The sequence below is a fragment of the Larus michahellis genome, chromosome 1 (genome assembly GCF_964199755.1).
Source record: "Larus michahellis chromosome 1, bLarMic1.1, whole genome shotgun sequence".
NCBI classification, from domain to species: domain Eukaryota; kingdom Metazoa; phylum Chordata; class Aves; order Charadriiformes; family Laridae; genus Larus; species Larus michahellis.
The window spans coordinates 222634614-222653951 of record NC_133896.1 but is presented as its reverse complement, the minus strand read 5'-3'; the positions used below and the strand labels follow the sequence as shown (position 1 = coordinate 222653951).

Here is a 19338-nt window from a genome sequence, read left to right as displayed (position 1 = left end):
CTAGAGCTCAGGGCCGGGCAAGTCCCTGGCATGAAATAAAGTCGACACTTAAGACGGGTCTTGCCAGTCACCTTGCTTCCATCAGTCTGGAAGTACGTGTGCCTGGGAATTTCCCTGGCTATTGATAGAGCTTCGGTCCCCGGTCACTCAGCTGTTTCTTCTAGGAACAAAGGTTTGGCAGCTGAGAAAATCTTGCAAGCATTTTCCATTTCTAAGAGGAAAAAAAAAAAAGGGGAATTTAACATGCTTCCAGAAAAAGTAATTATATTCCTATAACCTTGTCTTTGGAACCATGGAGAACAGATGCAAACTAGATATTTTGTCCTTGCTCTGTCCAAAGATCTCAGTATTTCCATTTGTTTCTGAGTCAGGACTATGAGCAGAACTCGTTCTGCCTAATAGATATGTTTTTGCAGATGGGGAAACTGGCACAGAACGATTAGAGGCTGTTGTTGAAACAGCCCCCTCTGGCACCCAAAACAGACCATAGGAAGGGCCGCGGTCCATGGAAGAGATTCAGACTATCTGCTTCCCAGGTTTTCCAGACTACAAAGGCAGCTGATTTCATCAGTATCGCTGTTTGGGACCGCAGGCTTCCCTGGGTGTTTGTACCCAGACTTCTCCATGCCTGAACTGGTAGGCACTGGAACACCTGAGATTTTGAGATAATTCGGGAGGCACCTGGACTGCGCCTAAGTCCCCGCAGGGCCACAGGGTTTTAGGAAGGCTGAACACCAACACCAGCGAGTCCCGTGCAAGACAGCGGAGAAATACCTGGAGATGCTGCCCCACCTTTTGCTCTGCGGTTCGTTCGTGGCAACAGCCTTTACTGTGGAAATGGGAAATCTGGATCCTCTGCCTGGAAGGGCTGGAAGGGTGCTCTGCTTAGCTTAGCTAAGGCTCAGCCAAGCTCTCGTGTGCCCCACCTCCACCCCTCCTGCTGGAGCTGGGCTGCTCTGAAGAGTGCCAGGACAGAACAAGTGAAAGAAGCCGTTGCTGAGCACACTTACGTGGGCGCGTGGGATTTTTGTGTCTCTTCCAGGGCGGGTAATGAACCCTGCCCTGAAGAAACATTGGATAAAATGCTGATAACCCTCATCAGTGCCTCCCCTTGCTAATCTTCTCTCTGGTTCCTTAATCTTGTACTCTTCTCTGCATGGTGGCCCGACCAGAGCAGGGGGAATGCAGAGCATCACACAGAATAGCGTTGTGGTCGGGTGTCATCCTGGCAGCTGTGAGTTCAAACCGCCTCTGAGTGAGGATCATCTAGAAACCGTTGTCTCCTATTCCAAGACGAGTGTGCTGCCACGCTAGCTGCTGCACTGGCCTGCCATCCTCCCTTCCTTCCCTCCCTCCTTCCATGGGATGCTCACCCTGGAAGTGCACTCAGCATCTTGAGTCCCTGTCAGGTTTGATCCCATACAGGGCTGCTCGAAGGCATGGTGCGCTGGAGGCAGAGTACCAGTCCGTCCTGTAAAAGCTGACCTTGTGCAATCAATAGAGAGAAGTGGGAATGCCAGCGGCGGCACTTGCCTCTCTGCATTGCCTCAGAAGCTTGGAGGTCAGCGCAGAGCTGTGCGTCACTTCGCTGGTGATCCAGATCCAGATGCCTCCTACTTGGGCATTGGAAAACTGGGCTAGCTACATACAGCCCATGGTCCAGAGGCATCTCAGCTAACGTCAGCTGCCCAAAGACTCGGTGCCCAGTCTCAGCTTGTGAGTACTTCTGCGTGGTCAATGAAGAGGGAGATGAGCATCTTCAAAGAGAAATACCCCTTTCGTCCCTTCCCAATCCAGCTGCTGGAGGGAGGAGACACACTCTGAAGGTTTCTGTCTCTCGCCATCAGCTATCAAAGAAGGTTAGAAACCAGTTTGATGATTGGCTTAAACCGCACACCTAACTTTTAGCCGAAGACTTGACTAGAGTCATCAAGAAAATTTGTGGCACAGCTGGAAGGAGAAAACAGGTTGAAAACATTGTTAAACCAGTGGTTCAGTTAGAAGGGTCTGTGCCGCTCAGCCAGAGATTAATGGCCTGTTCGTTGGGTCCTGATCATGTGAACGTGAGCGATTAAAAACATTACTTTAATGTGCTTGTCTATCAGGTACCCACTGAAACTATGTTCTTTTTTTTCCCCGGTGTGTTTCAAATCCGAAGAGCCACAAACAAATGTGAATCCATTTTCCCCTCACTGATACCAAGAGCGATGAATGTCTCCCGTGCTGTATTTTCTGGGCTCCTGTATTTTTCAGTGTTACCTTGAGGAGTTTTGGTACCTATAGGGTGCAGCACATCTAAGGCTGAAGAACTTTTCTCTCTCTGATGGATATCTAAGTGCTATCAAGTTTTTTGGCTTGCCTGAGAACACTCAACTGGTTTGGATGAAAGGGGATCTGTGCTCCAAAGAAATATTTTGATTCATTAGAATTTATTCAGAAAAAATCCCAAAACTCTCTGCGTAGTTAGGATTTTAACTCCTTTTCATATAATTTGCCTCAGTTTCAGGATAAACCTGGAGCAGTGCGTGTGCTTGCTGCTTTCCCCGTTCCCATCACTGCCTTCCAGTCCCCATTGCATCCTCCGGGTGCGGTAAAGAAGTGAGCGCACACCCAGAAACAGGCGGAGCCCACACAAAAAGAGACTTTCCTATCGCTAACACCACAGGTCATCTCGGAAGGAAAACAAATAGGAAAATGCTCGAAAATGGAGGTGAATAAGTGCATCACTGCCATGATTGTGAACTTCCCATGGCTTCTTCAGCCTCTAGCCTAAGGATAGGTGTGTAGTCCTTTGAGTTTTAATAGGTTTTTCCTTGAAGGAAATGAAACTTTTAGGAATTCTAACTCCTAGTGACAAGAAACTGTCAACAGCACAAAAACAAATACTCTGCGTATAGTGGCACCATTTGAAGATAACCTCTATTACATATAGCTTGTCCCTAGCACTATGTGCATCACGACCCTGAAAGGTATCATGCCTGAAACTACTGGAGGGGTTTTTTTGCTAGAGGGCAAAATAGATGTAAAAGGCAGAACAGATGCATGTGTCCTCTGTATCTGCCGTTTCTCCTTAGGCTTATTCCTGAACGATGTAACATAATGTAATTCTGTTCTGCCGTTACAAATGGTGGTTTAGGTTAAGAGAGAGAATAGCCTTGGGATGTGTATGTAGTTTATGCTGAATAAGAAAGGACGCTGAAACAGATGAGTACGATTCTTCCTGAAATAGGAAAGTGCAGCAAGAGGTTTATTCCATTCCTAAACATCGAAATGCTTCTCCATCACAGCAATAAACCAATGCATCTGTATTCTCCCCCCGTCCAAGGAAGTACATCTGTTGAGATGGCTTTTAATCCCCCATTCTCTTATTTCTTGCTAAAGCACATGCACGTGTATGTCCTATGTCCTAAGTTGGGCCTTAACGTTGCAGATCAGCAAATAAAGAACTTCTCTGCAGCCTTCTCCTTTGAAATCCAAGCTGGACTGTGCACTTGCGTCCCCCGCAGTCGATAAGCCATTTGACGTGAGCGCTCTGTTCTCTGAGGTGCTGGGACAGTGCTGAAAGATGAAGTTTATTATTGTATTTACAGCTTTTCTCCCGCGGTGGGACTGGGCTCCAGTATCTTCCTGTTCTTACTGGATGTAAGAACTGCCCCAAAGACGGCCTGACCCTGGGGACAAACCCGACAAATAGCATAGTTAACCCGAAAATTGTGAGGCTTAGTCAGATCTGCTCGGTCGTTTGCCTCCTAACGTCTTGATGTACAGGGGGGCTTGAACAGCTAAACTTTAGGCTTCTGATTTGGACAACATGAAGCAGGCTTTTATTTCCCTTCTTGTCACAAAGAAATGATATAACAACAAGAAAAACACAGAATTATGGGTCAGAGGTTTTGGTGAGGTAGCACATTACAGTATTGATGGAATGCAAAAGGCCAGTTGCACAAAGAATTAACTGGCAATTGTTTAACTCAAACCTGGGGGGAAAAAAGGGTCTAATATTAAATACGTAGGGCGAGAGCCCCTCCACAGTCCACGCTGCTGCCTGTGCCAGTGCGTTTTGTTTTGATTATGTGATGTTGGCTACTCCACAGCCACTCTACAACGGCGTGAAGACATGAGCTTGTTACTGCGTGCAACCATAGAATCATTGAGGTTGGAAAAGACCCTTAAGATCATCAAGTCCAACCGCGCTGCCACAGATGCGGTTGATAAGCACAAGCACTTTTGTACAGAGCTCTTCTTCCTGAAAAGGAGAGGAAAAATCAAGGCCAGATCTCTCTTGTGCAGCTTGTGGTTATAGAGCTGAGGATGCACAAAGAGCCACGCCGGCTGGGTTCTGCTACGAGGGAATTGAAGTGCTGGCAAGCAGAGCTGCTCCTCTCCACACCGCGAGCAGCTACCCGTCAGTCACATTATCTCCCCCCCGAAAATGAGCAGCCCTCTACCACTAACAGCTCATTAACGTGGCCTCACGTAGCAGATACCTATTGCACAATGCAAAATGGCATCAGCGTGAAGACAGTGGAGCTGGTTTTGCTTCTAGAGCCTTGGCAGCACCATGCAACAGTCTCTTTTGATCCTCCTAGGCTATCGTGGTGACCGATGGAGAGAGGATTCTCGGTTTAGGAGATCTAGGAAGTTACGGCATGGGTATCCCAGTGGGGAAGCTTGCTTTGTACACAGCTTGTGGTGGAGTTCACCCGCAACAGTGTCTCCCTGTCCTGCTGGATGTTGGCACAGACAACGAGGTAAGACAGTTTTTCATAACTCTGACAGGGGAGAGAAAGAATCGAGATTAATGCTTAACTGAGGCCGGTTCCCTAAATTGGAGGCAAAGCCAGAGGCATCCAAAATGAGACAATGGCTAGACCAGCACTGCAGGTAAGTGGCCGGGTTTCATTCCTCTTTGATGCCCAAGAAACTTTTGCTCTTATGGGGAACTGAAATAAACACTAAACAGCCTCATGGTCCCCTGGCGAGAAGACTCGGAGCATTGCCAGTTGGAGCTGAAGGGTCAGCTTCACCTTTCAGCACGGCACGGTGAGTCAAAAGATACGGTACAGGGAGTCCCAGGTTTATTCTTCCTACGGTAATGGTGAGAAAAGAGGCAGATACTCGTGTCTGCGTAGAGGCGACTGTATTCCAGAAAATGGAGAATCCCTGGTGGGGGGGTCGGGAATGATTAATGTCAGTGTTTTGTCAGATTGCACACTTTACCGCACGTGACAACCAGACAAGAGGACTCCATCTGTTTGCAGATTTTTGCCTCGTGAGTCTGGCTCAGAAAGGCCGAAGTGCAACATTTTAGCGATGCCAGAATGGACATCTGTGAGGATGTCTTTTTTAAAATGAATATCCTATACTTATCTGTGATGGCCTGGGTTTGGCCATTTTTGTAAAATGTACTCGTGCCTCACTTGACCCCAAGTAAACTAAACACATGTTTCTTGAGAGAAACAACACGAGGTATAAGAGCTTTGATTTTGTGTATGAAGGCAGATGAGTGCCGACATTTCCAGACATGCCTATGCTCACGGGAAAGCTAGATTTTCTGCGGCTCTTTCACTCCAGCCCCATGTATCTCACACTGGACACTTGCAAAGAATGAAAGGAAGTGAAATCAGTGGCCATAGATGACATCTGGGATGAGATTCCCAGTTAACTCTTTGGTCTCTGGTCCCAGGATTATTGTATCCCTTTATCCCAGAAGCCTGTCGTGGGCTGGTGGAACATAGGGTGTGCTCCTCTCAGCCCCATCCACGGTCTTTCCTGAAATGTGGGGACTCTGAGTTTGGACCCTCTGAGGCTAAAGCAGGAATTAAGTCTCAGTCTTCCACTGCGTAGAGTTTCCAGTCAATAGAGCATTGTACTTGACTTTGGCTCCTTCATCTCTTCTCCTCCATGCTGGTCTGTGCACCACCGAGTGCTGGCATGCTCTGAGGCCCCCAGCTGGAGCTTCCCTCCAGAGGGACCTGGGTGTAAGTGCTTCCCCACCAACCCTCTGACCATGCAGGACCATCCGTTTCTATCTCAGCATCCAGAGGGGACACTAAAATCCCAAGTGGCACCAATGATTTTTAGGCATCTCCAAGGGTCAGATAGTGTCAGAGAAAGGGACTCCCAGTGTCTTGGGCACTTTTGTTCTGCCCAAGATCAAGCGTAACATATGTGTCCGGGAACTTCTCTATGGAGGTGTTTTCCACATCTGGAATTAAGATATAGAAGTTGCTGTTTTCCAGCGATATCAATAGATTTCCTCACAGTATAAATAATTTATTTATTTAATGGCTTTCTCATGTGTATAAACTTACATAGGTATAACTGAACCCTAAGCACATCCTAGGACCATCCTGCCCCACAAGTAAACTCATTTATCAGTGCAGAAATGAGACACCTCCTGTAGGCATTCGTCCCGTTCATCTCTGCCTGACAATATGTGTTGAGCCTAGGGTGACTGCGTTGCTAACACAGGCATCCCAGGTAGAGCGGAGTAAATATAGCAGCCATATTGTCTTTTTAGCATCAATTCCCAGATTGTCTTTCTGACAGTCCGTAATACTTTGCATAATCTTTCAACAAATTGGTCTTTTTTCAGAGCTTGGCATTTCTCAGCTTGCCTGTGGGAGAATTTTATACTCCATGAACCGTCCCCAGAGCACAGGGCACTAAAGGGGCAATCGGTGAAGTGATGCGAGTGGGTCTGCTTTCTGTTCCGTGGCCCTGAAGAGTTAACGGATCAAACTCAGAGGAAAGCCTCTTCCATCTTTCCTTCTAAGGGAAACCAGCGGTGGCTGTACTAACAGATCTAATTTTAGCATACCTGCCGATGTTTAGGGCCCGTATGGCTGCAGGACCATAGGTTTGAGATGGCTCGTCCCCTTCTCATGAGCATGATTCAGTTCCTGAAACTGGAAGGGAAGCAGAGTTGCTTTGCAGTGACTCACGGAGGTGTTTGCCCACCTGTCTCCTGCCACTGCTTGTCCGGTAATTTTCCCCAAAATATGTGCTGTTTCCATGCTGACCCAGCCCTTTGTAGGTGGCTTAGGGTCTGACTTAACCAGTCTGCTGGATTGGTTGGCGGAATGGCCTGGGTTTTTGTTCACAACAGGAGTCAAAAAATAAACTAATCTGTTGTATGAAAAACCTTGCCTTGACACCCGCAGATGAGTGGAGGTGAGTGCTAGGTGGCTGCGGGGCTTGGGAGCATTTTGGCATCTGATCGCTGGTTCTGGTCGACTCTGGGCTGTCACCTAAAGGTCTATAGGATACATGTCATTTCAGGTGACTTCAGACTAACTTCATTGCCCAGAGCACTGTTTGTCGTCAGCAGCTTTCCTGGTAGACTCAGTGCAAAATTAAGAACTGCACACACAGCAAACGCCCCGCACGAGGTCGGTTTTATCCACGAAGAGTGAGGCACCTTGGCAGGGAGCCTTTGGTAGAGCTGTTGTGGGGATGCAGAGCTCCGTTTTTCCTATGGCAGTCAAGAGGCATTACATCCCTCCAGCTTTATTTACGCAAAAATGTAGTCCGTAGCTTCTTATGGGAACACTTTCTGCTCAGGAAGAGCTGTGTGAGCTGGCCTTCGCTGCATTGTAAGTAAAATTAATATCACCGCAACAGACAAACTTTTTGGGTAGGCTGGGACATAAATCTCCGTCCATCCGTGGAAGAGAAGATGTCAACAGAATTGCTTTGTGTCCTAGGCTCTGCTGAGTGACCCACTCTATATTGGACTGAAACACAAGCGGGTTCGTGGGAAACAGTACGACGAACTGATTGATGAGTTTATGCAGGCAGTTACCAACAAGTAAGTGGGATTATACACATGGCTCCTCTGGGCTGCTTCCATTTAAGAACAAATGTTGCAACTCGTGAAATAAACATTAGTATAATCGATCATCCGAGCAAAGGAAGGTCATTTAAATGCAAGTCTCCTGGGTGGTCGACAAATGACTCTTTGTGCTTGAGCACTCTGTGTCAAAAATATTTGTCTTCAGAGAATTGAAACGGGCCTGACTATTTATAACCATTTCCTCTCCACACAGGCCATAGGTGTCAAACGTATGCCCTGTGGGCTGTATCTGTTCTCCATCATGCATTTATGAGCCCCATTCAGCATAGGCAGAAGCTAAATTTTGGGTTGTTTACATTTTGTAAAGGAAGTTGCTAGCGTTCAGCGTTGTGGAGGAACTCATCTAACTGGAAATGGCGTGTTACTCCCCACGGTGATGGCTGCGTGGGTCTGCAGACTGCCTGTCTGTCACTTCGCTGGCAGTTATGTCTGCGGAGTAGGAAGGCCAGGATTGTCCCTTTAACGGTGGGACAGGCTGAGTGCATATTTCCATGTGACGATCTGGGCTGTAGGGTCCCCGATGTACCAGGGAGTTTGTCATGGGAAGAGCAGAACCACAACCTCAGCGCTGTATGTGCACCTCTTGCGCTGCACTGAGTTCCTCTTCCTGGTAAAAAGAAAATAGATTAAAATTTCCATGAGTGTGTGGAGACATCACCATAAGAAGGAAAGAGAGAACAACTGCTAAGGAAAAGAAATAATAATATTTGGAAAGCCCCAAGCTCCTAAGCAACCTTTTCTGCCGTTCCTAAAGCAGCGGATGATACTGATGAGGAGCGGCGGAGAGCTGCAGCCTGCGCCTGATTAATGGGCTGCTGCCCCTCTGGGTGTTGTAGGGTCTTCTCTTCACAGCCGAAGGAGCTGTGGGTGATCTTCCCTCTCTCCAGCCAGCTCTGTGCGGGTGTTCCTGCACAAGCGGAAGGGAGGGGGTGGGAGATGTGTCGTCAGCTCTCCGTTCATCCCGTCTCCGAGGTAGGAGGCATCATGTCCAGTGTCTAATGACAGCACCTGCCCGCCCGCTGAGAAGCGTATCTTCACATACGGTGTGACTGCCCGGCTGGCTGCGGGTGGGGGGCTGTAGGAAAGAGGGGCTGAAATGCTGAGGACCATTCGGTCACAGCTGACGAACCAAGTTTTGAGAGGGATGGGTGCGTCACGGAGCATTTCAGCCTCTGTTGCAGTGTTGGCTCTGTGCGGCGCTGTGCTGCACCCTGGGCGCGTGAGCTGCTGCTGGTAGGACGGGAGTCTCTCCGTCGCCGTTCGGCGGCATGGTGTAGACGTGTCCTGTGTGATGGCCGGCCGGTTCCTCAACCCGCCCAGCTGCAGTCGCCCACTTACTGCGTACAGGTGCTTGCCGTCAGCCAGTGCTGTAGCCCCTGTGTCTGTGAGTACGAACACGGTAACGCCGCCCCGCCTGTTGGTTTAAACATATCTGACTGCAGAGGCGTGAGCTTTGTGTTTGTGCTCTGCTTTACCCTTCTTTATATTTGATAAGAAAGCTTGGCTGAAATGTCACTTGACTACAGCGTAGTGTTATGTCGGAGACTTGCGGGTTATCTAGGGGGGAGAAATTCTTGGAGGCTGGAAAACTGGTAAAACACAACTAGGAAATCACAAGAGGCTTTACAAGTAGAAAAGATTTAAGAGCCGTCAGGGTTGATTTGTGGGGTTTTTTGTTTGTTTTGGTTGTAGTCACTAGTTAATCCTTCAAGGAAACTATCCCACTTCCTTCTGGCCAGGAGACCACAGGGGTATTGCAGTGTTGGTGGCGATGATAGAATGGGAACAATAGAACGAGAACCCAGACGATGGCCTCGGCCACCACCAGTTTGGCTCTGAGATTTATGCTTGTGGTGATAAATGCGAAGCTCGGTGCAGCCACTGCTCCTGCGATGTCAGTGACAGGGCCAGAAAGACAATTTGCCTTTTCTCCGCTTGCTGCTGGAGAGGAAGGGTTGGCTGTTATTTTCCTGTGTTTAGTTTACATGAGCTAATCTCCACATTGAAGGGAGAAGACACTCAGCCGTGAAACAATGAACTCTTATCTTGTGAGGAGGTGATGTCATGTCTAACGCTTTCATCCAAGGACTGGGAATCAAGTTCCTGGGGCCCCTGTCCCAGCTTTTCTATTTCTCTTAGCCAGGATGAATTGCTTGAATGCAGTAAGCCCCCAAAACGTTCTCTGCAAAGTGGAGCTGGGAAATTCCACTTCACACGTATCCATTCACATCTGTAAAGTATTTGGAGATCCTTGAGTGAAAGGAGCTATTACCCGATATTATCATCCTGACCACCAGCGTACTTTAAAGCGCTGTTGGAGTGTGATCCTCTGTGAGCTCTGGGCTGGTGAATAATCCTGCTATCAGCCTGGGTTTGGCAAACTTATATGAATCAGATTCATTCGGTCTCAAATTTCCACTGGAGTGACTGGATGCAACCCAGTAGGAGCTCTCGCTTGTGTTACGAAAGGAAGCAGAAATTGTTCAGAAGGTCAAGAACATGCTGCTTTAGTGTAGCCGTCTTCCGCGTGCGAGGAAACCTGTGAGTATGAACTGCTGTGATCTTCGGTCTGCTGGGGCTTCTTGTGCAAGTCTGTAACGTCGTGTGCAAATTCAGTCATTTGGGCAGGAAGCTTTTGGGTTGCCACAGATCTCTTGCAGTTTGGGGGTTTCCTTTTCAGCTTGATGTTCGTGCAGGAATTCTGTCCGCTTCCTGAGGGTACTTCAGCTTCTCGTGGAAACTGTTCGTCAGTTCCTCTGCAGGAGTACCTCCCACCCCGGCAAACCACGGCTGGCTCAAGGGACATCTGTCACTGAAGTGGAATGTGTCAGAGCCCACAAGAAAGCCAGGGGAGCGAAGATTGACTTTTCTAATGGAATAATAATATCAAACAGATGTCAAATTTCTACAGCTGGAGACCCCTACAGTCGGCAGAAAGGGCTCCTGGTCTCATAATAGCCACCTCGTAATGAAATGAGGAGTGCTTCGGAGGCTTCGGAGTTAGCACTTGGAGTATTTGGAAATAAAATGTGACTCCTGGGCAATTTTAGAAAGAAAAGCCCTTCCTGGTACACCTGGATAAATGTCTGCGCTTTCCTGCTGCCTAAACGTCCATTCATTACTCTTTCACCTAAAACACATGCAATGACTGAGCTCTTTAACAAGAGCTCCAAACCATGCATTTTTCTCCTCTTGGGAGGCAACTACTTGCAAAATTTGGCCTGCTGAGCCCAGCCTATGACTGAGTGAAGCAGCCTGACAAATTGCTGTTTTCTCACAATGAGTAATATGCTTTGTATGGGAAAATGCACTGCTTCAGTTTTCCCCCTCCTCAGTTACCACGGCAAAGGTCAGTCTTCTTCTTAGAATCACAGAATGGTCCGGGTTGGAAGGGACCTTAAAGATCATCTAGTTCCACCCCCTGCCATGAGCAGGGACACCTCCCACCAGCCCAGCCCCATCCAGCCTGGCCTTAAAAACCTCTTGAACTGTACCTTTCTGTAGGCTGGAATAAATACTTATAAGTGTCCAAGGATCAGAATAACCCACAGAATTCCTGGGGCTTGCCTATATGAGCAAATTAAGGTTGAAATCAAAACGCGATGGGAGATGAGTTGTGCTGGGGCATGTTCCCTGAACCCTGCAGGGCTTCAGCCCAGCCTCTGCAGTAACAATATTCTTTTATCGTCAGGCTCTCTTTCAAAGCAAACTGCCCCTGGACATTTCTTTCCTCCTTTTTCTCCTAAACTAGTATAGAAGCTGGTATAGATCCGTTCTTTATCTGATATAAGACCCTCTGTCTAATTCCATTCATTCCTTCTGTAGTCTCCTCATGCGGTAGCAGTGCAGCTTGGTGGCTCCAAGTGGCCAGAGGTGGTGATGGCCTGTCCCCGAGCCCCAGTCTCCGTTCCCAACGTGGCAGGTGCCGAGCATGCGGCCTGAGCCCCTGCGAGAGGCACCTCCACACGCCAGCAAACCGTGTCGCAGAAGCCTCGTTAAGCTGTGGTAACTTGAGTCCCCTTTCCTTTCCCATCAGTGATCATTAACAGGGTGACCAGGGAAACAGAAGCCTTCTGTCAGCCCGGGCCACACGGTAGAGCACAGAAGACATCAGGAGATCAAGCACTCAGTTTCTCAAAACGGGAGAAGGAGGAAAGTAGCTCTGCTGAGTTTGTTTTTCATTGTGCTTGTTTTATACCTGACTTCTCTTTGCCTAATCCCTTCCCGGTACTTATACCCACAAACGTACCAAGTCAGGTCCCACGTGCTCTCAACAAGCAGAGTCTGCTCCCCAACAAGCCGTCTCTGTTTCAGCAGTTCTCCAGGGCTGTGGATCGCCAGCTCAGCAGCACCTTTCAGAAACAAAATCACCAGTACCAGTGCCCATCTTTTATTTATTCAGGTGCTCTCTGGAGCATTTATGCAGGTGCTCTAGTTATTTAGTGAGATGCTCTAGTTAATTTGGCTAATTGATCCTGAAAGACTAGACTTAAGTCTTTAGACACCACTGGTCTCCACAAAGCCCTCGCGTAATGCTGTTAACACCTAGAGTCCCTCAGCATCTGTGTGTCCACTAGGAGATCTGCACACCATCACCAGTGCTCTAGCAGGGCTAATGGTGTAGACGGGCTCCAGCCCTCATGGGAGCACAGGGTGGGTGTTCTCCTTGCCCATCTGCCCCAGTTACCCTGCCCAGAGGGACTCTGACACCGTCCAGAAAGGAGAAGTGGTGGTGATGGTAAGAGCCACCCCCACTGTCCAGTATCTTGGCTTGACGTGGCATGAGCTCATCAGCCGGCTCCTATGGTCCGCTTTTAGCCACTGGACAATATTTAAAGTCAAAGAACAATATTTAGGTTTTATTAGCTTGATTTTCTGCTGCTGAGGAATGACTGAGCTCCAGATGTGCTGCTACAGGATCTCTGTGGTAATGGACTTTTATTACCTTGCCTTCAACTCCTTTGGGATAACGCATTTACAGATGGCGCAAAGCCCTCTGCCCTAGGCTTTCTGTTTGTGCTTTCCACCTAAGCCAGATTTACCACAGCTGGTTTAGAAAGATGTAGCTGGAGAAGATCCGTCTGGGTGGAAGGCAGGTGGTGAGGCTCCATTCCGTGTTGTCAGTCGGAGGGTAGCTCAAGGCTGCATCTGAGGGTCAGCACTAACGTGGTTGCATCTCCTGCTTATGCCCTGCTCCCAAGAAGTCTGGTACCTCCAGCTCCAGTTGTTCCTCAGACCTCCCGCAAGGAGGATTATGTCCTTTTGCATAAAAACACAGGAATGGCCATAGCAGCCATTAGTGCTGGCCTCAGTGCGTGGAAGTCGTGAGACGTGCTGCTCAGAAGAGTTGGTTGTTTCACGAGAGGGCGGTTCTGTTGCTGTATGGACTATAATGAAGGTTGACTATGATTTTTCAAGATTTTTTTCCCCAAGATCTCAGCTTGGTCTTGCCCTGTGTTCTGTCTCTAACAGTAGCTCACAGCAGATGTCCTGGCATATGACTAGGAACAAGCAGCGAACCATCCTTGGCATACCCCCAGCCTCCAGTAACCCGAGATTCAGGGATTTCCTGCTATCTTTGTGCTTGGAGGGTCACTTCCATTTAGCACTCACTGAATCCGCAGCAGGCTCTGTGCCTCAGAGGGTGGTGGCTTGTGTTTGTGTTGGCAGAACCCTAGTGAGACTCCTGCCCAACGTCCGAAATCGTCTGCAGCCTGAGAAGATGGTGAGGCAGGCAGCAGGTCCTGTTGGGTCCATGGTGCAGCTGCCTGGCATGGGATTTCTAAACCCAGGACCTAGAGCTCTAGATTTGTATTGTCTACAATATAAAAGGCTACAAGCTTTTGCAAAACTCCCATCTGTTGGCTCAAAACCAAAAATTGCATTTTTGTCTCACTCCTGGTGACCATCATAACTGCTGCATCTGCTGGAACAGTCACGACTTCTATTGCGGATCCTGGGGTCCAGCTTTCACTGTGCTATGATTATCTGGCAGCCAATGAACCTTACCCATGGCATTTCCATTTCGAAACACAGTAACAGATGTGATCGTGTTTTCTAACTTAATCTCTTCATCTCTCCTTTTAACACTAGCAGAACTATTTAATGATTGACATAAGAGCTATTAAATCGCATCACGGTACTGAGGCTTTGAAGGGCTTTTTCAGTGGTTTCAGAACTGGAAGCTCTGAAACTTTAATTTACCAAAATTTTATTTTTCATTGTCAGTTTTTAAAGGGAAAACTTGCCTTCCTCTTAGCTATGTGTAAGTATTAAAAATTAAAGGCTTTTTCTGATGTTAAGTGTAACATCTGTCTGCAGCCTGTAAGCAAAGAAATGTTGCGAGCTCTTAGTAGTAAACCCATCTTGCAGCTGTCTTTTACCTAGCTGGGTTCCTCTTCTTGGCCAGAAACACATGTAAATATGCAAACAGTGCAATCCTGACGTGAGCTTTCCCAGACGTGAATGGCAGCAGAAAAGCCTTAGCCTTCTGGGACGTTCTTATGCTTTTCTGTAACCTGCCGATTGCAAAGAGCCCAACCATCGCACCGGAGCTGCCACGAAGGGGCTGTCAGCGCACCCAGAGGTGTTGAAGGCACTGGGACCCCAGTAACAAGAATGAGCTGGGCCTCACGCACTTTTTATGTGGGATGAGCAAAGGTACTTTTTCCCTCTAAGCCTCTTCTTAGCTTGGTACCAGCATTTGCGTATTTAAGGTTGCTGGTTCTGTCTCTATTTCTAATATAGATAAAAGAGTATCTTGTTCTGTGTCTCAAGTCAACCTTAGCATCAGATGGGACAACAGCCTAGTGTTCTTCCACTCTCGTTTGTCAAAATGCAGTTATAGAATCACAGAATCACAGAACGGTTCGGGTTGGAAGGGACCTTAAAGACCACCCAGTGCCACCCCCTGCCCTGGGCAGGGACACCTCCCACCAGCCCAGGCTGCTCCCAGCCCCGTCCAGCCTGGCCTTGAACCCCTCCAGGGATGGGGCAGCCACAGCTTCTCCGGGCATCATCGATGTATCTCATTCCCAGTCCCCGCCGTATGTGTTCCCCATAGCCCCATACCCAAGAAGGTGAAAAACAAGCAGACTGACCTCAGGAGCCTCTTCCTACCACAGCAGGTTGCAAGATCTCCCTGCAGGGCCACTCTCAATTCTAGACGCAAATTTAAGAATATTTAAATGTGGCAGAGGGGATCTTCAGAAGTCCTTGTTCAAATATTAACTTTGCAATCACTTTTTTTCTAAAAAGAGGCATCCTGCACCTATAGGCAGCGAGCATGGGGTAAGCGCTTCGGTGTGGGCTAACTGGGACTGCGTTCAGATCAGATCTCACACGTTAAACACAGCAAAATTTCTTAGCTGGTTAAACATGGGCATAACCTCACTAAAAATGATTCTTCCAACAAGAAATCTTTAATTTTGGTTTCTTAATGGAAATGGCAATGTTTCCACCAAAACACGATAATTGTACAAAATCAGTTTTGTCAAAATCCGGTTTTCATTTTAAAAATGTTATGATGGGGGGAGACTGACAGTGTATTTCATTCCATCCTGAAGTATTTCCACGTACCCTGATAGGGGACCGCTTGGGTACCATACACAAGAGGTGGAGCAGGGCAATTTCTGTAGAGAAGATCAACAAGGAAATTGCAGGCTTTGAAGGACAGCAGAGCATCGCAGTTAAAAGGGCGATGAGTCAATGACAGAGGGTGCATGACATATATTTAAGATCTTTCCAACCAGCTGTGATAATTAGATAGCATTAGATGATCTCTCCTAAAGGTGTCTAAAGTTAGACATCTAAATTTAAGTTGGTCGTCTTATACTGTCTTCACCAGAGACTGTGGAGAGGCGTATCCAGAGATGTCGTCTACTTCCATTTTCCACTTAAACTAGTTCGAAGAAGTTGCTATTGGATATGCCTCTGTCTCTCTTTTGTCTAAGAAGGCAGCCAGAGTTGTCTAGCTGGGCATTACGCAGACAAATTTTAATACGTGGAGGTGGTGGAAAAATCCCATTCTGTGTTGCGTTTTGTTGGCTGAATTCCATCCAGTACAAGTAGCAGCTCTCCGACCACCCTTCCCCGTTGCAGTAACAAGTGTTCTCCACCTTCTCTCCTGAGCTGGATCGTTGCGTATTTAAGCGCTTGCTGTGCGCCGGTCCCAAGTTGGCTGCCTTTTACTTTTGGATGCTACCCAAATACTTTGTAGAGCGCTCTGAATTCCTGTGGGATGAAACAGGTTGCGCGAAGCTGAAGTTACTGGGCTGTGGAGGAAGGACAGCAGAACTGACTCATCATGTTGATACTCACAAGGACGTTACTGCAAATGGCCCCAGCAGTTGTTTTGCTCTTCTTCCTTGCCAAGGTTATCCTTGGGCTGCTCAGCTCATCCTGAGATGGAGCGTTGGACACAGCCACCGAAGTAGCATTAGGAAAGAGCAGTGAGCATTACCTGGTGGATTCCTGAGATGGCTCAGTAAGTCAGCTGCCTCATTTGTGTTTCATTTCAGTGACTCTGAGCAGCAAAAGTTCTTTAAAGTGCTCTCAAACCCCCAGTAGGGTGTGTAGTCCTTGAGAACTAGGATCATCATCCCGAGACTCCCCTCTTTAACTGTGAGTCTGAAATACTTGCTTCTTCCATTTAAAGCATCCAGTCTTAGGGTCTTGCCATGACCAATTTGTGGTCTTTATTAATGAAAACTTTAGTTCTCACATTTTGCAAAGGCTCGCGTAGGCTCAAAAATGTGGTTCACGCTTGAGAAAGCTCAGTGGGCATATTGCTGAGAAAAAACCAAATCTTCAGAAAAATAGCTTGGTGAAAAGAGTTTGCATTCCAGCACTGTCCTGTCGTACCGAGGGGCAGGAAGAGAAATGGAGCGTTTATGGGCCACCACGCCTTCCTTGTGCTCTGCTTAATAAAAAATGATCAAAGACAAAAATAGAAGTGATTGTGCACTGCCTTATGCTGCAGACACAGAATGTGAAGTGGGGAAAGAATTCTGGGCTCAAAAGAGGAAAAAAAAAACGTTCAGGTTAATGCTTTTGCAAATTGGAGTCTGTAGCCAGAGAAACCCCCCCACCTACCCTCATGCTCTTTGGAGAGCTGGTCACACACACATTAACGCTGGCTGAGATCACTGGTTTTATTAAGCAAGTCGGTAATGGAACTTCCTCGGTGATACAAATAAATAATAAGAGTGGTGTTAGAGAAATGGTCTCTATAGCAACTGGAGTTGCTTAAAGATTTGCTAATTCTTTGCTGTGAGATGTTCGCAGATGTTCTGCATGGTGTGTCATCTCCCTCTTAGCCATATTTTCCTCACACATTCAAGCGATGGATAAGAGGATCGTCCATCAGAAAACTGATTTTCACAGTTTTTGTGTTGTTTATTTGCACAAATTCCTTGGATATCTACAACGTTCATTTTGACTTCCAAGACTTTACGGAGAGAAAGAGACTTGGGAATCTTCATCTACTGCTTTTCAGAGCGTTGCTCAGCATTTCAGAGGAAATTTTGATACTGGATGTCTCCTTGCTAGTGGCCAGAATCTGCAGTGGGGAGGCTTAAAGCGCCGAAGCAGTCTGTCCCTCAGACACTTGCTGTGACTTGTAGTTAGCAGCACACTGGGGACAATTTAAGAGGATCTTATAAAAACAAATGGAAAATTTCCATAGACTCCAGTTGCTGTTGAGCCATGTAACGTGGCCTGTCATACAGGGTACGGGAAAGAATTTGTCCTGTTCGCAGTCACAATGGGAGCAGATTTGCAGTCCCTCTTCTAGGGCTTTTTTCCCCCTGAAGTGTGGCAAGGTGGAATTTCCCCACCTGAGCATCTGGATCCTGCTGAATTTCAAAGCCTGTTGCTCCCCTGGAAAATCCATGCCTAAGTCTCCATACCCAGGGTGAGAGTTGTGGTGCAAGAACAGCCGGGATACTGCACAGGGCTCTTTTGTTGCTCCTTTCGGCGCAGTAAACGAGACAAGAAGTTGCTGCCTTTGTGGCCAGTGTGAGCAGCCATGGTGGCACCTGCCTAGCTAGGGAGGGCTCACCGGGCTCGGACATTGACGAGTGGGGAGTAAGCGTACTTCATCAAGTAGGAGCTGTCACGTGGCACACAATAAAAACAGACTAATGTTGAAAGCAGTTTTTAACCCCTCTGGGATGTATTCTCTTTCAGGAGAGATATGGGGAACACATACGGCGGGGACTGGGAATAAGATAAATCGATGATGCCCGGAGAAGCTGTGGCTGCCCCATCCCTGGAGGGGTTCAAGGCCAGGCTGGACGGGGCTGGGAGCAGCCTGGGCTGGTGGGAGGTGTCCCTGCCCAGGGCAGGGGGTGGCACTGGCTGGGCTTTAAGGTCCCTTCCAACCCAAACCATTCTGTGATTCTGTGATTAGCCAGGAAGAAAACCACCCACCGTGGCATGTCCGCCCTTGCAGGTGTGCCACATCCGTTCCCAACGTCACCAGAGGAGAAGCTGAAGAGAGCCGAAAGGTGCCCAGGAGAAAGGAAGCAGCACCACGTTCGGGCACGGAGCTGTGCCGTACGCGGTCAGGGACGCCTGCACACGCAGCTCTGCAACAGGGACGTGCCCCGTTCTTTGGTGACAGGAGCAGTGACCCTTCCCTCTGGGGATGACACCGCATTGCAGAACCCATCGAAAAGTTTCCACAGCTTCTGTGTCCATGATTCAACAAAGAGTCCATGCACCTAACTTTTCGTTGAAATTTTTGCAAATATTAATATTGTTTTGCAAATACTAAGCTTAGTAGGACGGTGGGAGATTGAACTGGAGTGAGGCATTGAATTGAATCGGAGCTTTTTGTATCCAAAAGAGTCACACGCAGCTCTAAAATCATCGTGGTCCTTTTCTAACAGCAAGCACAGAGAATGTGGAGCAAGTGTAAGAGCCAAACCCTTTCCCTTTTTGAGACCGGAGGGTTTTGTGAAGCTGGAGTTTCTCATGACGGACAAATAAAGGAGCACAATGCATGCGCTTGTCATTGTCTCCTTGCTGACAGGCATACCTGAAATGGAAAATAATAACAATAAAAAGTTCGAGGCCGTCCCAGGAGAGCACTGCGAGTGCCGTGAAAAGAGCTTTTCATGACAAGAGCCACAGTTCTCAGGTGCAGCATGTTTTATCCAGTATCGATTTCGAGTTTAAAGCAGGGGTGTCCCTGCTTTAGAGGGGGAAAGCCTGAACGGGGGGGGGAAGGCGATGCTGCCTCCGCCCTGCCTTGGGTCCCAGAGGGGCTCAGGACTAACACGGGGCAGCCGCTCAGAGCCCCCTCGCCTGCCTGCAGCCCAGAGGCTGCTAATAGCTGCGTTACTCCTTCCCTGAGCTTCTCCCACCGCCCCGTCACATTTGTGTGAGAGACTTGTGGCCCTTTTAGATTTTATTAGCAAAGCTTTAATGCAGCCTGGAGTCATACAAAGTGCTGAAAGTGTATAGATACGGAGTCC

At 48.0% G+C, this 19338-nt stretch overlaps 1 protein-coding gene across 2 annotated transcripts in view; it reads left to right on the top strand.

Moving 5' to 3' along the window:
- ME3 (malic enzyme 3) overlaps window positions 1-19338 on the top strand; it is a 128464-nt gene that overhangs the window by 90884 nt on the left and 18242 nt on the right. For both annotated transcript variants that reach the window (XM_074572502.1, XM_074572501.1), the window contains 2 exons: window positions 4590-4751; window positions 7710-7813. In XM_074572502.1, coding sequence (XP_074428603.1) covers window positions 4590-4751; window positions 7710-7813 — 266 coding nt within the window. The remainder of the gene's footprint in view (window positions 1-4589; window positions 4752-7709; window positions 7814-19338) is intronic.